Source organism: Rhinichthys klamathensis, unplaced genomic scaffold (assembly GCF_029890125.1).
Source record: "Rhinichthys klamathensis goyatoka isolate OS25496 unplaced genomic scaffold, OSU_Roscu_1.1 h1tg000436l_1, whole genome shotgun sequence".
NCBI lineage: Eukaryota > Metazoa > Chordata > Actinopteri > Cypriniformes > Leuciscidae > Rhinichthys > Rhinichthys klamathensis.
The window spans coordinates 157,416-174,966 of record NW_026606932.1 but is presented as its reverse complement, the minus strand read 5'-3'; the positions used below and the strand labels follow the sequence as shown (position 1 = coordinate 174,966).

General features: G+C 37.4%; 1 protein-coding gene across 2 annotated transcripts in view; it reads right to left on the bottom strand.

Annotated features, from left to right (window-relative positions):
- Nucleotides 1-17,551, bottom strand: part of ptprq (protein tyrosine phosphatase receptor type Q) — a 78,198-nt gene that overhangs the window by 27,027 nt on the left and 33,620 nt on the right. For both annotated transcript variants that reach the window (XM_056235974.1, XM_056235975.1), the window contains exons 21-32: nt 17,058-17,127; nt 15,310-15,509; nt 14,935-15,175; nt 14,180-14,308; nt 12,980-13,126; nt 10,159-10,319; nt 9,671-10,082; nt 8,578-8,739; nt 8,311-8,490; nt 7,725-7,832; nt 7,348-7,629; nt 5,586-5,867 (exon numbers count right to left, since the gene is read on the bottom strand). In XM_056235974.1, the coding sequence (XP_056091949.1) occupies nt 5,586-5,867; nt 7,348-7,629; nt 7,725-7,832; nt 8,311-8,490; nt 8,578-8,739; nt 9,671-10,082; nt 10,159-10,319; nt 12,980-13,126; nt 14,180-14,308; nt 14,935-15,175; nt 15,310-15,509; nt 17,058-17,127 (2,374 nt within the window). The remainder of the gene's footprint in view (nt 1-5,585; nt 5,868-7,347; nt 7,630-7,724; nt 7,833-8,310; nt 8,491-8,577; nt 8,740-9,670; nt 10,083-10,158; nt 10,320-12,979; nt 13,127-14,179; nt 14,309-14,934; nt 15,176-15,309; nt 15,510-17,057; nt 17,128-17,551) is intronic.

The following is a 17,551-nucleotide window of genomic DNA, read 5'->3' as shown; positions in this document are numbered from 1 at the left end:
GAGACCTTCTGAAGGGAGGACTGGATCTCATGCTTTAAAAGCTAGCTTGCTACTGCTAGCCGCTCCGAAATTGCCTACCCTACCTTTAATAGAATGTTTGTTCAAAGTTATCCGTTCTTTAAAAATGTTCTCAAAACGTTAGAGCAAAAACATTATTGATACGTTGTTCATGGAACTTTTTTTCTGAAACGGTTTGGTTGGACGTTCATCTAAAGTTTTTTAAATGTTACTACTAGTTTCCGAATGTTCAGAGAACATTCAAAAGTAACGTTCCCATAATAAGCCAAATGATTAAATGGAATGTAACCTTAACATTCGCATGACCAAGAAAAGAATGTTTGAGAGAACATAAAAGGTTTCATAACTTAATATGAACATTAGAAAAACGTTCTTAAAACATATTTTTGTTAGCTAGGATTGCATTGATGATTAACATAATTATATTCATGTATTTTATTGTATTTTTTACAGTACAAGCTACTTCAAAGAATAAATGGTAAATCTCCAAAACACATGGAACATTTTGCTACTTAATTCTTTCGTTTTTCTGCACAACTATTCATGATAGTAAAACCTGGCAAATGTTCTGTATCTTGTGAAGAGATGAACACAAGAAAAACAACCTTAGAAGTAAATGCCTTAACTCATATCTTAACAATTCATATCTACAGTATATTGTGGTTAGAATACACTGTGTGCTAAGCTAAGGAAGCTTGTTTCCGCCACTGAATAAAAAGTTAAAAAGTTTCCAGTGACAAATACTTTTTCTGTCCATATTGAAAGTGAAATTGCTGCACGACAGCACACAATAACAACCAATCAGAACAAATTCTGCCATTGGGGTCAGAAAGATTTTATTTTAATACAAAATACAATTTTAGTATAATACAAGTTTTTAATGTTAATTTTGAATGTTCTCTGAACATTCTGAAACAAGTAATAATGTTTAAAAAACGCGAGACAAACGTCCAACCAAAACATTTCAGAAAAAATGTTCCATGACCAATGAATAAATACTTAAATACTTAGAAATCTTTTGTAACATTATAAATGTCTTTACTTTTGATCAATTTATTATTTCAAATGCTGTTCTTTTGAATTTTCTGTTCATCAAAGAATCCTGAAAAAAATCAGTTTCCAGTTTCCACAAAAATATTAAGAAACTATTTTCAATACTGATACTAATAAGAAATGTTTCTTGAGCACCAAATCAACATCACATGAATAAATTACATTTAATTTTTTTATTGTAATAATATTTCAAAATATTGCCGTTTTCACTGTATTTTTGATCTAATAAATGCAGCTTGGGGTAAACATAAAATGTTTTTTAGTTTTTTTTTTATATTAAGAACCCCAAACTTTACACTATATGTCACTTACTACATAGCTGTATTAAATGAGATTTAACTGTAGGCGGAGCTACCCAGTGCTACAGACCATCAAAATTACTTATAGGATTTATATTAAAGTCATTTTAATAGCTTGTCACATGACATAGTATTTAGTGTCTCCAAAAAGATCAATACACATCTGTGTGAGTGCATATACCTGTGTATACTCTGTATAATTGTCTGTGTAGTAGATAGTGTAGTATTGGATGATGCCGTTGGGTTCATTTGGAGGACTCCAGCTGAGAAGCACTGTAGTGGTCGTAAGGAGTGTGAATAATACATTCTGTGGAGGGTCAGATGGGGCTGCAAAACAGAAAAAGAATTTAACATTATGAATACAGGGGCAATGCTGTTTCGTGCTATTATTATGTATTATGAATCCTTTTCAAACCTAGTGAGCTGCCTCACTCTCTAGCTACCTTCTAGAGCAGCATTCTAACTTAAACTAAACCTTACAAGTGACTGAACTGACATGCCCTGAAACAAGTTAAATGTTGCTCTATTTTCTATCAATGTTTTTAGTGCAGAATATAAACACTACGGTATAAAAGTTCAGGGTCGGTAAAAGTTTTAAATGTTTTTTGGAAGAACTCTCTTATGCAGCATTTATTTTATCATTTGATCACAATTTAAAGTAACTTTCTTTTCTATTTGACTATATTTAATGTTCTATTTGAATATAATTTGAATATTTGAATATATTTTAAAATGTCAATTATTTCTGTGATGGCAAAACTGAATTTTCAGCAGTCATCAATATCTAATATTAATATCAATGCTAAAAACAGTTGTGCGGTTTAATTTTTTTGTTAAAAGAAAATATATATATATATATATATATATCATTGATTCTTGAGAGTCGGGACAAAACATGTCCCACAAAGAAAAGTCTAATTTATAGCAAAAATGAATAAATTCATCATGTATGACAAACTTACAAAGTTAAATCTAGAGGAATTGTATATACCTATCTGATTTTTAGAATAAACTTTTTTATCTTTTTGGGGAAAAGTTGTTAAAATGTATGGTCTGTGGTTAGATGGTCCATGTTATTGCACTTGTCCTCAGCAAGAGGTTACAATATTAACCATCCCAAAAAACTTTAAAAAAGCTCTACAATTGTGAAAACATATATATCAAATAAAAAATAAGGGGTATAAATATAAAAAACAATGCATGAAGTGAACATCAAACAATATTTTCCATAAATATTTGCCTATTAAAGTTGTGTCCTCAGTTTCTGTCAACCCCGTCAGATTTTTTCATAAAGCTCTTTAAATCAGGAAATAGCATGGTCAGCTATATCCTTGAGGACCCCTTTTCATCTCCCTGTCTGTGGTGAATGCAGCACTACCACACATGCTCTGGAAAGGTTTACATTTTTTAATATTTTAGACAAACAATGTCAATATTCCTATGGTCACAGCTGGACCATGTCAATACCATCTTTCTGTTAAGATACTTTTTTTAAACCATAGTGGATTGAATTTAAGCATTTTAGTGAGGTTATTGGGACAGCTAGCAACTGAGGAAAAACTACCTAGCTGCAGTGTACAATACATGTTTTGGCGGGAAAATACATGCCCTTACGTCAACTCCGTCAGACGTCAACTCCGTCAGGTTCTATGTCTGACGGAGTTGACCTGTAAGCTGACGGAGTTGACAAATCCACCAATAACCTCTTAATGTGCGAATATAATATTATTTGTGAATATAGTGAAGGGTTAAACTGTTATTTCAGGGTTTTATTTACACATAAATGCACATACATAGCATGCATTACATTATTTAACCATACGCATGTCCGACGCCTGCTGCTCAAGGCATAAGCACAGGTTAGACAAAAATGAAATCTTAAGTAAGCTAATTGAACCTGATTCTAAGCTACAGATTGTGTGGTGCAGTATTGTTGTCAAGGAATGTCAATTTAAGATCACACCCAGTATAAAGTAGGCAGTGCAGGGCAATCACACATCCAACACACCCAAACACACACATACGCGCACACACACACACACACACACACACACACACACGCCACTTTAAAGTAAATGGCTACTTACAAAGGAGGAAAGGAAGAGGAGAAGAGGTGGATGAGAAAAAGTAGAGCAGGAAGTGGTATAGGGGAGGTAGATGAAAACAAAGGGGGAGGAGGGCCCCTGGTTTCCCTTATTGTTTTTTTTTTTGTGAAAGTTGGAAACGGTGTAATTTATAATAGTTGGAAACGGTGTATGCGCTTATAGTTTGCTTTACAGTAAGTTCAATACTCTAATAACAAGGAGTAGTTTTAGTAGTAGTTTAAAGAGCACATCTGTTCAATAATCACAATGCACACATATTTTTTGTCAACACCGTCATATCTTCATCAACACCGTCAGATCTTCATCAACACCGTCAGTTTTTCATCAACACCGTCAGTTTTTCATCAACACCGTCAGATCTTCATCAACAGCGTTGGATGTATGTTTTTGTTTTTGTAATTTTTTTGGGGGAAAAAATTCTTCCTTCAGTTTATGTTGTTTTTGTAATAAAGGACCATCTGATCTACATCATCTTATGTTTTATTTATTTAAGGAATTTGTTTTTACAATATTGAAATTAAAATCAAAGTTTGGAAATGCAAATATTTAGAAATCTGAGTTTTCAGAATAGTGTGAAATCACAACTTAAGTTTATATATTGTATTTTTTTTTACATATCAGAGTAACTAAACACTATTACAATATACTTCAGAAATTTAGTTTCTTTTTGGATTGGAAGAATTAAAATTGTATACTTTTTAGTGTGTTTGACGGAGTTGACACAAATCCAGTTCTGAAGGGAAACATGCTTATTTGTTAAAAATGTGTTTTTATTTAGAACCTGTTCCTTTACATGGTTAAATAGCTAAGACCTTTCTCTGCAGAAACATACAACTCTAATTGAAATAGTGTGTATTTTTTTTTTAAGTTTTTTAAAACGTATTTTGTCCCGACTCTCAAGAATCAGTGATATATATATATATATTAAAAATAGAAATATTTTGTAACAATGTAAAAATATTTACTGTCAGTTTTGATCACTTAAATGCATCCTTTGCTGATTAAAAGTGCTAATTTCTTAAATAAATAAAAAAATCTTACTGACTCCACACTTTTAAATTTATATCTATTATTTCCCTCATCTCCAATATTTTTTTTTTTCCACAAGTTTATTCAATGATACTTGTGATGCTGCCTTAGATTTTGGGCAACAATTTGGCATATGAGCACAAAGCAGCTCTCTTCACATTATAAAAATGCTGATGATATCTAAAAGTGTCTAGGTTGTTTGGAGCAGAAAGTGTTTGTGTTCACCTGATTCTACAGTACTGAACGTGATGTAAATCAGTAGCCCTCCGTCTCCGAGTCGAGTCCAGCTGCTGACGGAGGCATTATACTGGCCCGGCCCCTCCACACTCACCACCACTGACGTTTTCGTCACATTGGCCACAAATTCAGAGCTCAGATTCCTAATAAACGAACATACATGTAAGTTTCAATCTAGTATGACTGCAGTCTGGTCTATGGTAAAAACTGATTTTAAATCGTCTGGACTTACCACACTCTCACTATGTAGTATAAAATCTCAGAGTTGGCCTCCACGGGAGGTTTCCAGGACAACTCTACCTCAGTATCTGACAATTTCCTGGGGATTAGGAATTTTGGAGGGGAACTGGGTACTGCCGTTTAGGAAAAACAGCTATTATAGACCCAAAACCGAGGAAAATTACTTTACTCTCAAACATGACAGTGATTGGGGTTAGTAAATGTAAGACATTGTCTCCCATGCCATGTGCATTATCCGCATGTGTCCATCTTGACAACTGATAATGGAACAACTAACCAACCAAACACAGAGAAACAAACAAATACATTGTTGGTAAGCTCCTCTGACTCCTGAGGTAGAAAGATTAACATGCTTTAAAGACAAAATTGATCCATAACACTCCCGAGTGCTGTCAGAAATGTATTTGGGAGAAATAAAAATAGTTAAAAACAATAAAACACTCCCATTTCCGTCCACCGAAAAGCTGTAAAAAGGAGAAATGTTTACATGTGACCCTGATACTTTCGCCAGATCCAGACATATTCACTTTGATGACTGACACTAAAAAGGAAGAATAGCTTAATTAAACACCACAGGGTCTGTTGGTTGAAAACAAACACTCACCGTCCTCCAGTGTGGTGATGTTCAGGATCTCGCTCGTGTGGTTGCCCATGCCGACCTGTGTGGCAGCCTGCACGCTGATACGGTAACGCGCATACTTCCGCAGGTTGGACAGGACAACATAAGGCACATGTGTGGTTTGGTTCAGACTGTGTGTGGCGTTCCAGTATTCCACGTTGTAGAACAGGATGATGCCGTTTGCGAGAAGCGGTGGCACCCATGACACGTTCACCTTGCTGGATCCGATGCTCTCATAGGTCAAATCATAAGGTGGGCTGCCAGGCACTGCAACAAACAAGAAAAGTCATCACTCAGTGCAAATGTTATACAACAGATAAATAAATAAGCTGGCCATATTGTGTCTGAAATACAATTCAGCCTGCAAATTTCTGATATTCAATAGAACCTCTTCTTGCAAGTGGGCTTTTTTGTTTACTAAGGAATGGAGGAGGAATGGTGTCGACCAATGAAGGGAGCCAGAATTGAACTGCGATCACCCGTGTGCTTTATGAATAAAGTCTCTTATGATCACCAAGCCTGCATTTATTTGATCAAAAATGCAGTAAAATCAGTAATATTGTGAAATGTTATTACATGTTATAACAAATTAAAACGTAATTCATTCCTGTGATGCAAAGCTAAATATTTAGCATAATTTCTCCAGTCTTCAGTGTCTTGCTGAACTAAAGTATTAATTTCTTTAAAAGAAAAAAGTCTTAATGACCAGAAACTTTTGAATGACAGTGTACATACAGCAACTTGCTGCAACAAAGCAGCGAACATCATTCATCTTCATTTATGAGAGTTGATGATTTACATCAAAGTCCTTTTAGGCAAGTCATGCCACTCGGCCGCCATCTTGGCAACGCCTCCGGGCAGCTATTTCGGACTAACAAGACCAGGCTCCTATCTAAATGAATGGGCAGAGAGTCAGAACTGCACTTTCACTGGTCACCGGGACATAAAAACTGCATGTATAGAAACAGCAGTAAAATGTGATAAAAATCGCTGAAAAAGTTTGATGACTTTGCCCCAAAATAAGGTTTAAAACGCCTTTTTCCCCACAGGTTATACTTTTACTACGCTTGCGCAAGGGTTCACTCCCTCTGTCGTGCGCGCGCTACACAGTTTGAAGCACAGTATGTGAGAGCTCTTGCTCGCTCGCTCTAGATTCCGGGAGATTTGAACTAATTTGCGGGCATCAGGGAGCCGCTATCAATCTGCGGGAGACTCCCGGAACTTCCGGGAGACTTGGGATGTCTGATATTTACACAACGCACACATACACTGCATCAAATCTGCTGCCTTTTCAAACAGCAACGTATTTTCAGCTGTTGCAAACCTCAACTGTCAGTGGAACCAGACGATAGGCTTAAATGCTTCCCGGCTTGACTGTTAAAAGCAGACGATTGGCTTTCCAGCGGGAGGGGCGGGACATGTGCAGACAACCGCCATCTTTGGCGTTACGGGTTTTCCCTATATAGTTGTATTGAGGATTGAGGAAGTGGCACGTCTCTATATAAATAGTCTCTGTTTACATTCACCCTCATGCAAACTGAGTAGAGACGCAAAGAGTGAATAGCAACTGGCATACCGACACTTCATGTGTTTCAATGCCTGATAGAATTGGAGTAGAAGCGTCAACTATAACCCTTAATTGTAGGAACCTTTTGAAGGGGAAAGAGTGTGAGATTTCAGGATGAGATTTAAGTTTTATGTTCCTTCTAGTTTTTCCAATTAAATACAAACACACACAATGACTCACCATCCTCCCCGGACAACATCTGTAGAGTATCAGAAATCTGGTTCCCGTGTCCATGCAGCGTAAACGCACGGACAGTCACATTGTAGTGTGTGTACGGCTTCAGGTAGTGCAGTGTGGCGCTGAGTGATGTGCTGTTGACGGTGTTGCTGTATGTGCCGTTTGTGTAGGAGACCTCAAACAGGCGGATCATGCCGTTGGGCTTCTCTGGAGGAGACCAGGAGAGAGTAGAAGTGGAGGAGGTGGTTTTCACAACGACCAGATCCTGTGGGGGTGAATCCGGCTCTAAAAGACAGACAGAGGCATACTGAGAGATCTCCCGTGTCCAAGTGTGTGTAAGAGTACTTCTGCATGTGTATGAAAAATAATTGTCTCAATACCATCCTCTAGTGTCACAACGAAGATGTAGTCTTCATCGGTCATGGGGCTTTCCCCCACAGCTGTAGATGCCGCCACACGCACCTTATAACTGCTGTACTTGTCCAGACCTGTGGATATGACCATAAATAGTGTCATACATTGACCTCAAAAACTATTAAACACTTGAGTCACACTTAGAAATGTCTTAAATATCTCTTTTGCTCACCAAGGATGCATTTATTTGACCAAACCACAGTAAAAACAGGAATACTGTGAAATATTATTACAATATCTAATAACTGTTTCCTATTGCAATGTATTTTCAAATGCAATTTAGTCCTGTGATGCAAAGCTGAATTTCCAGCATCATTACTCCAGTCTTCAGTGTCGCATCTTCCTTTAGAAATCACTCTAATATGCTGATTTGCTGCTCAGGAAACATTTGATTATTTTCAGTGTTGAAAACGATTGTGCTGCTTTTTTTCCAGGATTCTTTGATGAACAAAAAATTTCATTCAAATTTGATTTGAAATAGAAATCTTTTGTAACATTATAAATGTCTTTGTTGTCACTTTTGGTCAATTTAATCTGTCCTGGCTGTTTTACCTGTGAGCACTGCAGTGGTGTTGTCTGTCATCAGTCGTAATTCCTGGTTTGTGAGGAGATTTTGTGCATACACAGCGTAGTGCGTTATCTTGCCGTTGGGGTTGAGGGGCGGCTCCCAGGTAACACGGATAGAGGTGGAGGTAAGATTCTTATAGGACACATTCTGAACAGAGCTTGGCACTGTAGGAAAACACTGGGGTTACTTTATACCGTGGTATTTTATTTATAACTACTGTAATTCTACTTAGAGGTCTGAAGGTATTTTACCCTGTTCAGTTGTTTTCACTGTTACTTGTGAGGAAGGTCCGTCTCCAATGATGTTTTTTGCAGACACGCTAAATGTGTACTCTGTGAAAGGGCTCAGTCTTCTAACCACATACATGATGTGATCAGACGACAGGTCTGCTGTCTCCTCAATGGCTGGTTGAACTGTCAATCAAAACACAGCACACAGGCACAACCAATCAGAAAACAAAAAGCACAACTAAGGCCCCGTCCACACTACTGCGTTTTCGTTTAAAAACAGAGAATTAAAACGAATACGATCTCGGTCCACACCAGCGTTTTATCTGCGTATTAGAATTGATCTCCGTCCACATTAAAACGCCTGAAAACGCGGATCACATGACCATTCACCAACACTGGGCATGCGCATGCCGGTGTAAACAGGAAACGGATTGACATGTGATGATTGGCTGACGAATCAGGGAAGGATACGTCATGACTAATGACACCCAATCATAGAGCCGAGCGTGAGCCTCTGCGTCATCGTTTCTAAAGTCCTCCGTTTTGTCCCGTCTTCTCTAAAACGCCCTCCGGAGATTCAAAACGCAAAACGGAGCAGCAGCGTTTCTAAACTTCTCCGGTTTAGGTCTTTGTTTTTTCCGTTTTAGTCTGGACGGGAGGTGCAAACGTAGCAAAAGGTCTCCGTTTTTAAAAGAAAACGCAGTAGTGTGGACGGGGCCTAACAGAGTGCAACAATGACTGCCCACCTTTTCATTGCCCATGATTTTTAATTTCCCATTCATTTTCTACATTGTGATTAAAAAAAAGTCTTCAATAAAGAGTTTAAAAATATTTACATTTATATAAAAATCGAAAAATACTTGTTTCGGTATCTTTTGACCAATATCTATTTGTATGGCAACAATGACTAAAATAACACAGTCTTGAAAGGTTTATTCACATTGCTGAAAAAACTTTATGCATTTTATATATAAAATATATAACTGTGTCTTACGGAAATTATGAGTTGTTATTATAATTGTGATTTAAACAGTACTATTAATATCCAAATCGCAAAAAACTTGAAATGTGAGTGAGGTCATAGTGGATGGAGTCAGTGGGAGGAGTTATTTACCTTCTATTCCAATGGTAGTGGCAGCTCTTGTTGGGAGGTTCGTCTGCTGCTGGGTGTAATCTGTGGCCACCGCCCTAGTGACACGACGGGGCTGGGAGGGGCTTAAGTTAACCAATGGCGGTTGGTCAGTGCCTAGAGTGAGAGGTGAAAGTTCAGTCAAAGGGTCCTCGGTTACAGCCTCAGTCTCAGCCTGAACAGATGCATTGGTTCTGTCGTGGGTGACTGTGAGCCAGGGTGGAGGCGTGTGGGGGGTGCTTGGGGTCAAAGGAAGGTCAGAGGTCAGTTCCGAGTCAGTGTTGGTAAAACCGCGACCCAAAGTGAGAAATGTTCCATGTGAGGCGAGAGTGAATGCAGATTCTGTGGTGATGTCAAGTGACCTTGCATTGCGACGAAGTTGTTGAGAGACAGCGTTCTGTAACAACAACATAAAATCAGAAAAGCTAAACCAAACAAAATACAGTGCATGCTTGTGTAATTTATTGTTTTACCTGTCCTCTTAGGGTGATGTTCTGTACAAGCATAGTACGGTACAGCACTAGAATCCGATAGTGGCTTATTAAGCCGTTTGGTTGGCTCGGGGATCTCCAGGACAGACGAACCGACGTGGAGTCCACAGCCTCTGCTGTCAGATGAGACACAGCACTCGGGGCTAATATGGAAATAAATAAACCACACACACAGACAGTTATTAACACACCTTGCCGTATACTTAGCCAAGGCCCTCAGCAAAGTTCAGAGGGGGTCGCAATATGACTTAAAATTACTTAAATAATGCTTTAAAATAAAAATAAGAGCAATTTTTTAAAAATAAAACATGCTTTAATAACACACGACTACAAATTGTCACTCCCAGTTTCTGTAAATTTGAATAATAATAATAATTTAAAAATATATATATATATTATTACAGCAGAAGTACCATAAATCTTGGGGGGCCTTAAAATACTGTCTTTGACAATGAGGAGCCTTGGAGTCAAAAAGGTTGAGAACCTATTGTTACACCAGCCAGCTGGAGTCCCTATGATAACCACTAGAGTACAATTCATCAGTCTCCTTTACCGCTTCATGAACTACATTTGCAATAATCCATTGCCTGGACTCATTATGTTCCGATTACTGCAACCAACCGTCATTATCTCGTTAATGTTTGCCTATTTAAATCCAGTGTGTTCATTCACTTGTAGCAAAGTCTTCTGTTATGTACTGCTCCAAGACTCGAAGATCCAAATGAATGCAGTGTAACACCAACAAGACTTCGCAACGAGTGAATGAACACAGTGACTGAACACATGCTCAACAAGGCTGTATTTATTTAATCAAAAATACATTGAAATCAGTTACAGTATATTGTGAAATATTTTTACAATTTAAAATAACTGTTCTATTTGAATATTTCAAATGTAATTCATTCCTGTAAAGCTGATACTTATCAATGTTGAAAACAGTTACTGCTAATATGTTTTGTGGAAACTTATAATTTTTTTCAAGATTCGTTGATGATAATAGACATTCAAAAGAACAGCATTTATTTAAAATAGATTTCTTTTGTAACATTATAAAAATAAATTGTCTTTACGGCCACTTTAAAAGTGTTAATACCTTTCAAGAAAAAAAAAATCTTACTGTATATACGTATGTACAGTAAGGCCATGGTTGGAAAAATAATGTCCATTTTCCAAGGAACTGCTGATAAATTTTCCCAATTGTACAATACATTGCTGAGAAAAATGCAGCCCTTTATTTATCACATATTTTCGGCATTGGATGCGTTGAGGCTTTCGACCAAAATCTAATTTTAGATAAAAGCAACCCTAAGTGAACAAATAACCTTTCTTGTTTTTCCATGCATTTAATGAGCATTCAGCTATGCAGCAACAACTGGCTCTGTATGAAAAAGTCATTTCCTCCAGCTAAATTAACCCAATTAAAGGTATAATTAGAGATAGCTGATTTCAGACAGACTTAATTACAACCAGACCAGCTGAATATAAAGCTAATTTATAACTCTCACTTATTTTGACCCCCAAGTCTGAACACTTACAGAAGTCACAAACACGTACACATTCCCTGAGCCTTTTGAGAGTATGTTCTCCAATCTCCATACAGATGAGTCAAAAAAATGAAATTGCTTTGGTCAACATGGCTCCCAATATGCCTCCTTCAAGCATACACAAACACAGTTTGAGAAAACGCGACACCAACAATCAATCAAAATGGAGTCATGTGATGAAAACCTGAATGCCACAACTGAAGGAACCATTAGTTCTCCACTGTAGTGGAAAATACATGAATTTAGATGAATTTGCGGCAATTCATCGATAATTCAAAGCTAAAGTTTAGCTGGGTCATGCAGTAAGAAAATGGGGAGAAAAAAACAAAAGCAGTTCCACATCAGCGGAATCTAAATGCTTCTTTAAGTTGGAGTCAGTACAGCTAAATAGGCTTCATCTAGGTAATGCATAGACTTAATTTTGATTACTATTGAAACGTTTTGGGCCGGTAAGATTTTTTTTTATGTTTTTGAAAGAAGTTTCATATGCTGACCAAGGCTGCATTTATTTGATCAAAAGTGATATTGTGAAATATTACAACAACTTAAAATATTATAAAATCTATTCGAATAGAAAACTAGTTAATTTATAATGGCAAAGCTGACATTTCAGCAGCCATTACTCCAGTAAAAACCATTTTCCGTTTAACTTGACAGTAATAATTTGACAGTCGTTTTTGAACAAAATCAGTTTAGTTATGTACTTTGTTCACTCAGGTTCTCTTTATCTAATATTATATAATGTCTAAAGGTTTAAAACATCAACTGTGACATATTAAAACCAATGAAAGACATCATGTAAGATCTGTAAATCTATTATCATCTATAGTACAGAAACAAATTTTTTCTCAGAAGTTGACTAAATCTGATAAAAACCTCCCTTTAGGAAAATATGGGGACATACTTAACTGGAAACCAAAATTAAACATTAAAGAAATCTCTTTTTTCACATAAAAAAAGAGGGGTTTGGATTTGAGTAAGAGTGAGTCTGATGTCCTGGTAAGCCGTGCACATGTCCTCACCAAGATGGCAATATCTGAAATCCTTGTGGGGAAATTGTTTGGTCCCCATGAGGAAAACAGCTTATAAATCATACTAAGTGATGTTTTTTGAAAATGTAAAAATGCAGAATGTTTTCGGTGATGGGTAGGATTAGTGTAGGGGGGTAGAATATACAGTTTGGACAGTATAAAAATCATTATGTATATGGAAAGTCTCCATAAAACATGAAAACACAACATGTGTGTTTGTGTCTTTACCTTCTGCCTTTGTTGTAATGTTGACCACTGCTGCCGGTCCTGTGGCCCCCGAGGATTTGGCCATCACATGGATGTAGTATTGTGTGTATGGAGTCAGTCCAGTGTAAATAAACGCTTGATCGATTGTGCTGTTCTCACTAATTAACCCTGAAATACACATATACATGCACCACATTAACATACAAACAATGGGAGGATGTGCTTTGAACTAAGTAGTCTGGAGAATGTGTGCTAAACGCAAGGCCATCCAGCTAGTTTAGGTTAAGGGCTTGTGTGTGGTGTCTGTCTGATAGTACAGTATTAAAGGGATAGTTCACCCATAAATGAAAATTAGCCCATGATTTACTCACCCACAAGTCATCCTTCTTTCAGAAAAATACAATCAAAGTTATATTAAAACATGTCCTGGCTCTTCCAAGCTTTATAATGGCAGTGAATGGCTGTCCATAAAAGTGCATCTATCCATCATAAAAGTGCATCTATTCATCATAAAAGTGCTCCACGAGGCTCCGGGGGGTTAATGAAGGCCTTCTGAAGCGAAGCGATGAGTTTGTGTAAGAAAAATATTAATATTTAAAACTTTATAAAGTAAAATAACTAGCTTCCGGCCAAACGACCATACACAGTCTACTTGCGTCTAAAGAGCAACTTACGCAACTTGTGACATTAGAAGTAGCGTAGAGCGTCATGGCGCAAAAGTTAGATTGCACGCAAGTCTAAAGCGCAACTTATGTGAGTAATGCGACGTACTGCTGACATTTACGCTACACCATGACGCACTACGCTACTTCTAACATCACAAGATGCGTAAGTTGCGCTTTAGACGCAAGAAGACTGTGTATGGCCATTTGGCCGGAAGCTATAATTTTACTTTGTAACATGTTAAATATGAATATTTTTCTTACACAAACACATCGCTTCGCTTCAGAAGGCCTTTATTAACCCCCCGGAGACGTGTGGAGCACTTTTATGATGGATAGTACACTTTTATGGACTTCAAAACAGAAACAGCCATTCACTGCCATTATAAAGCTTGGACATTTTTTTAAATAACTCCGATTGTACTCGTCTGAAAGAAGAATGTCATATAACCTAGGATGACTTGAGGGTGAGTATGGGCTAATTAAAATTTTTGGGTGAACTATCCCTTTAATGGTAAAGACATTGGTTTGATGGTCATGGGGTGTCAGAAAGTGTTACCTTCAGAGTTGTGGAGCTGGATGACGTAACTGAATCGTCCTGTGGTGATCTTTGGTGGGTCCCAAGTTAGAGACAGAGATTTAGAAGTGATGTTTCTTAAAACTACGTTTTGCGGCGGGTCTTCAGGGGCTGCAACACACATTTTTGTCTTTACATTTTTGATTCGTTACAGAAACTTGATTATATATAATTGTGAAAATTGCGATTATTTGAACAAGACAACATAAAACAGAATTTGCAACACAATTTAGCTTCTGTATTGTCAGGTATTTCCATAATTTCATGTATTATTATATAAAAAAACATTCATGCAAGAAAATAGACTTAATTTTGATTAACATTTGGGGTCTATATATTTGAAAGAAATCTCTGAGGCTGCATTTATTTGATCAAAAATACAGTAAAATCAGTAATACTGTGAAATATTATTACAATGTAAAAACTATAGATTTTATAATAATTTATGATGCAATATAGATTCATTTTATAATTTGGTGCTCCAGAAAAACATTTTCTACTATTTTCAGTGTTGGAAACATTTGTGCTGCTTGATATTTTTGTGGAAAAAAGTGATAAGATTTTTCAGGATTCTGATGAATAGAAAGAACAGCATTGAAATAGAAATCTTTTATACCAATATAAATGCTTTTACTTTTGATCAACTTCATGTATCATTGCTGAATAGAAGCATTAATTTCGACTTTAACCAGTAATATATACATATATATAAGAATAAAATGTGTGTGATAGCATACCAGCCTCCGGCATGCGGACCATAGTGCTGGCAATCTGTCCCTCCCCTTCACTGGTGAAGGCGGAGACTTCAAACACATAAGGTGTGTAGGGGCGGAGCTCATCAATCTTTACACTGATTGGAACGCTCCAGACGGAGGCAGGGGGCACGGCTGAGAGTGTAACAGAGGGGAGCACAGCAGACGTCAACTGGGAAGACTCGGACGGGCTTGGAGTTCCACGAGATAAGATGTCTGCTGCATCCTAGGAGACACATAAACAACTGAAACTAATTGTAAAAGATTGGTAGATCAATGCATATAACTCTATGGTGGTTGGAATTTGGTTCATCTGTCTTGCATCACTTCAAATAAACATTAATACAAGCAAAGACGTACGTTGCAGTGAGGCAGAGCTCCGTTCATGATGTCCTCTGCATTGAGCTCCAGCGTGCGGACGATCTGGCCTGTTCGGGCATGTTTGACTTTCACTGCGAACTTAGCGATAAGGCCATTGATGCGTACGGGGAGAAACCATGTCACTAACACTGATGTGTGATCATCAGCAAACGCTGTGAGGTTTGACACCAGACCAGGGGCTGAGATTGAACATTAACACATGGATTAAAACATATACATACTCTAACAAGCAGAATGAAAATATCTGTTCAAATTGAATGAATTCTAAACATTTGTTTAAAACCCAGTGAGCTGCCCACTTAGTCATCAGTATTAGGCATTACAATACACACTAGGTAGCAAAATGATGCTAGGGGTCAGTAAGATTTTTTTTATGTTTTTGAAAGTAGTCTCTTTTGCTGGTCAATGCTCAAAAAGTCGGTAAACAGTAAATTCAGTAAACAGTAATATTTTGAAATATTATTACAATTTAAAAGAGCTATTTTCTATGGAAGCTTGTTTCCGCCACAGAATAAAACATTTTAAAAGATAATTGCACTTTTTATCTCACAATTGCGAGTTTACTTCTCAGAATTGCGAGATATAAGGTCAGAATTGTGAGATATAAACTCACAATTGCCTGTTATAAAGTCAGAATTGCGAGATATAAACTCACAATTCCGTGTTATAAAGTCAGTATTGCAAGATATAAACTCACAATTGCCTGTTATAAAATCAGAATTGCGAGATACAAACTTGCAATTCTGACATTTCTCGCAATTGCGAGTTTATATCTCGCAAGTCATTGAGATTCTCACAATTGCGACTTTATATCAATCAATTCTGAGAAAAAAATTCTTTATTCTATGGCGGAAACAAGCTTCCATAATTTTCTATTTTAATATAAAATGTAATTTATTCCTGTGATTTATTCAGCATCATTTCTCCAGTCTTCTGTGTCACATGATCCTTCAGAAATCATTCTAATATGCTGATTTGCTAGCCTGGGAAAACCCAGACAACTTCCGGCAAATTTAGATTTGCTCTGAAAGTTGGTCTGGCAAAGAGCTCATTCAAGCCCATTTCCAATCCGCCGAAATCGAGGCACCAATCAGAAACGTTGGGGCAGGCTTTACACGATGACGACAGCGCTGGGATTTTGAAGCAGATTTTGTAGCCTACATTACAAAGATGGATGCCGCCGTCGAACATCACTCGTTCGAATCAGCTATCACATCTGTTTTAAGCGATTTGAACGTTTCCTTTTTGTTAAAAACCGAACAAAGAACAACACTCTGAGATGTTTCTCCGCCGCTCTGCATACGTCATCTCCTTCATCGCTCTGATTGGTTTTAGGTCTATCCGCGACGTCCGTTGGTGAAGCCCCTCTGGAAATGATTAGTCTATGACGCTTTGCCAGACCATAACTCAGTTACAACTGAGAATGGTCTGGTTTTAACAAAGGCTACTGATTTGCTGCTCAAGAAACAGGTCTTATTATCAATGTTGAAAACCACTTTTGCTGTTTAATATATTTGTGGAAACTGTGATTCATTTCTTTCAGAATTCTTTGAAGGCCAACAGTAGACTCCAATGCACTTCACAGGAGGAGAGCCAATTGTGTTTTACACGTGTGATCATTAACTCATGCAATATTGCACCTTTGATGGTAGCTACCTCTCTAGACAGTAAAGCAGCTCATTAGGGTTTTGAAAACAGCTTATATGAAATACATGGATAGTGCTTACGGGCCTCTGCTGTTTTGTAGTAAAGAGATTGGCTAAAGGGTCCAGTGCCTGCTTTGTTTACTGCTGCAACCTATAAAGAAAAGACAGAAGAAAAGCTTTTAAAAAGCAATATACTCAAACCGCACACAGTATAAGAACGTCTGGTTGATTTATCACCATGACTTAGCAGAGGTGGTTATAAAGACACTGAATGAAGATTCCAATGCAAGATGATCTACTCCAGACAACAGATCCATCAAAGACCGTCACACATACAAACTCACGCTCACACAAAAGCTTAGAGAGTCAATTCAGAGTTCACGGTGTACCCAGCCAATGAATTCACGAGACAAATGAGGGAAAACAGAGATCCCTCGTGGATCCAGAGTTCTCTGTAGGACATGAATAATTCACAGTTGATAAATTATTGAGTGAGATCAATGGAATAGAGGCCACTGGCAACTTTCCCATGGACAGTTAATCCAGTGGTGTCTGCTGAACGCTGGACCAGTTTA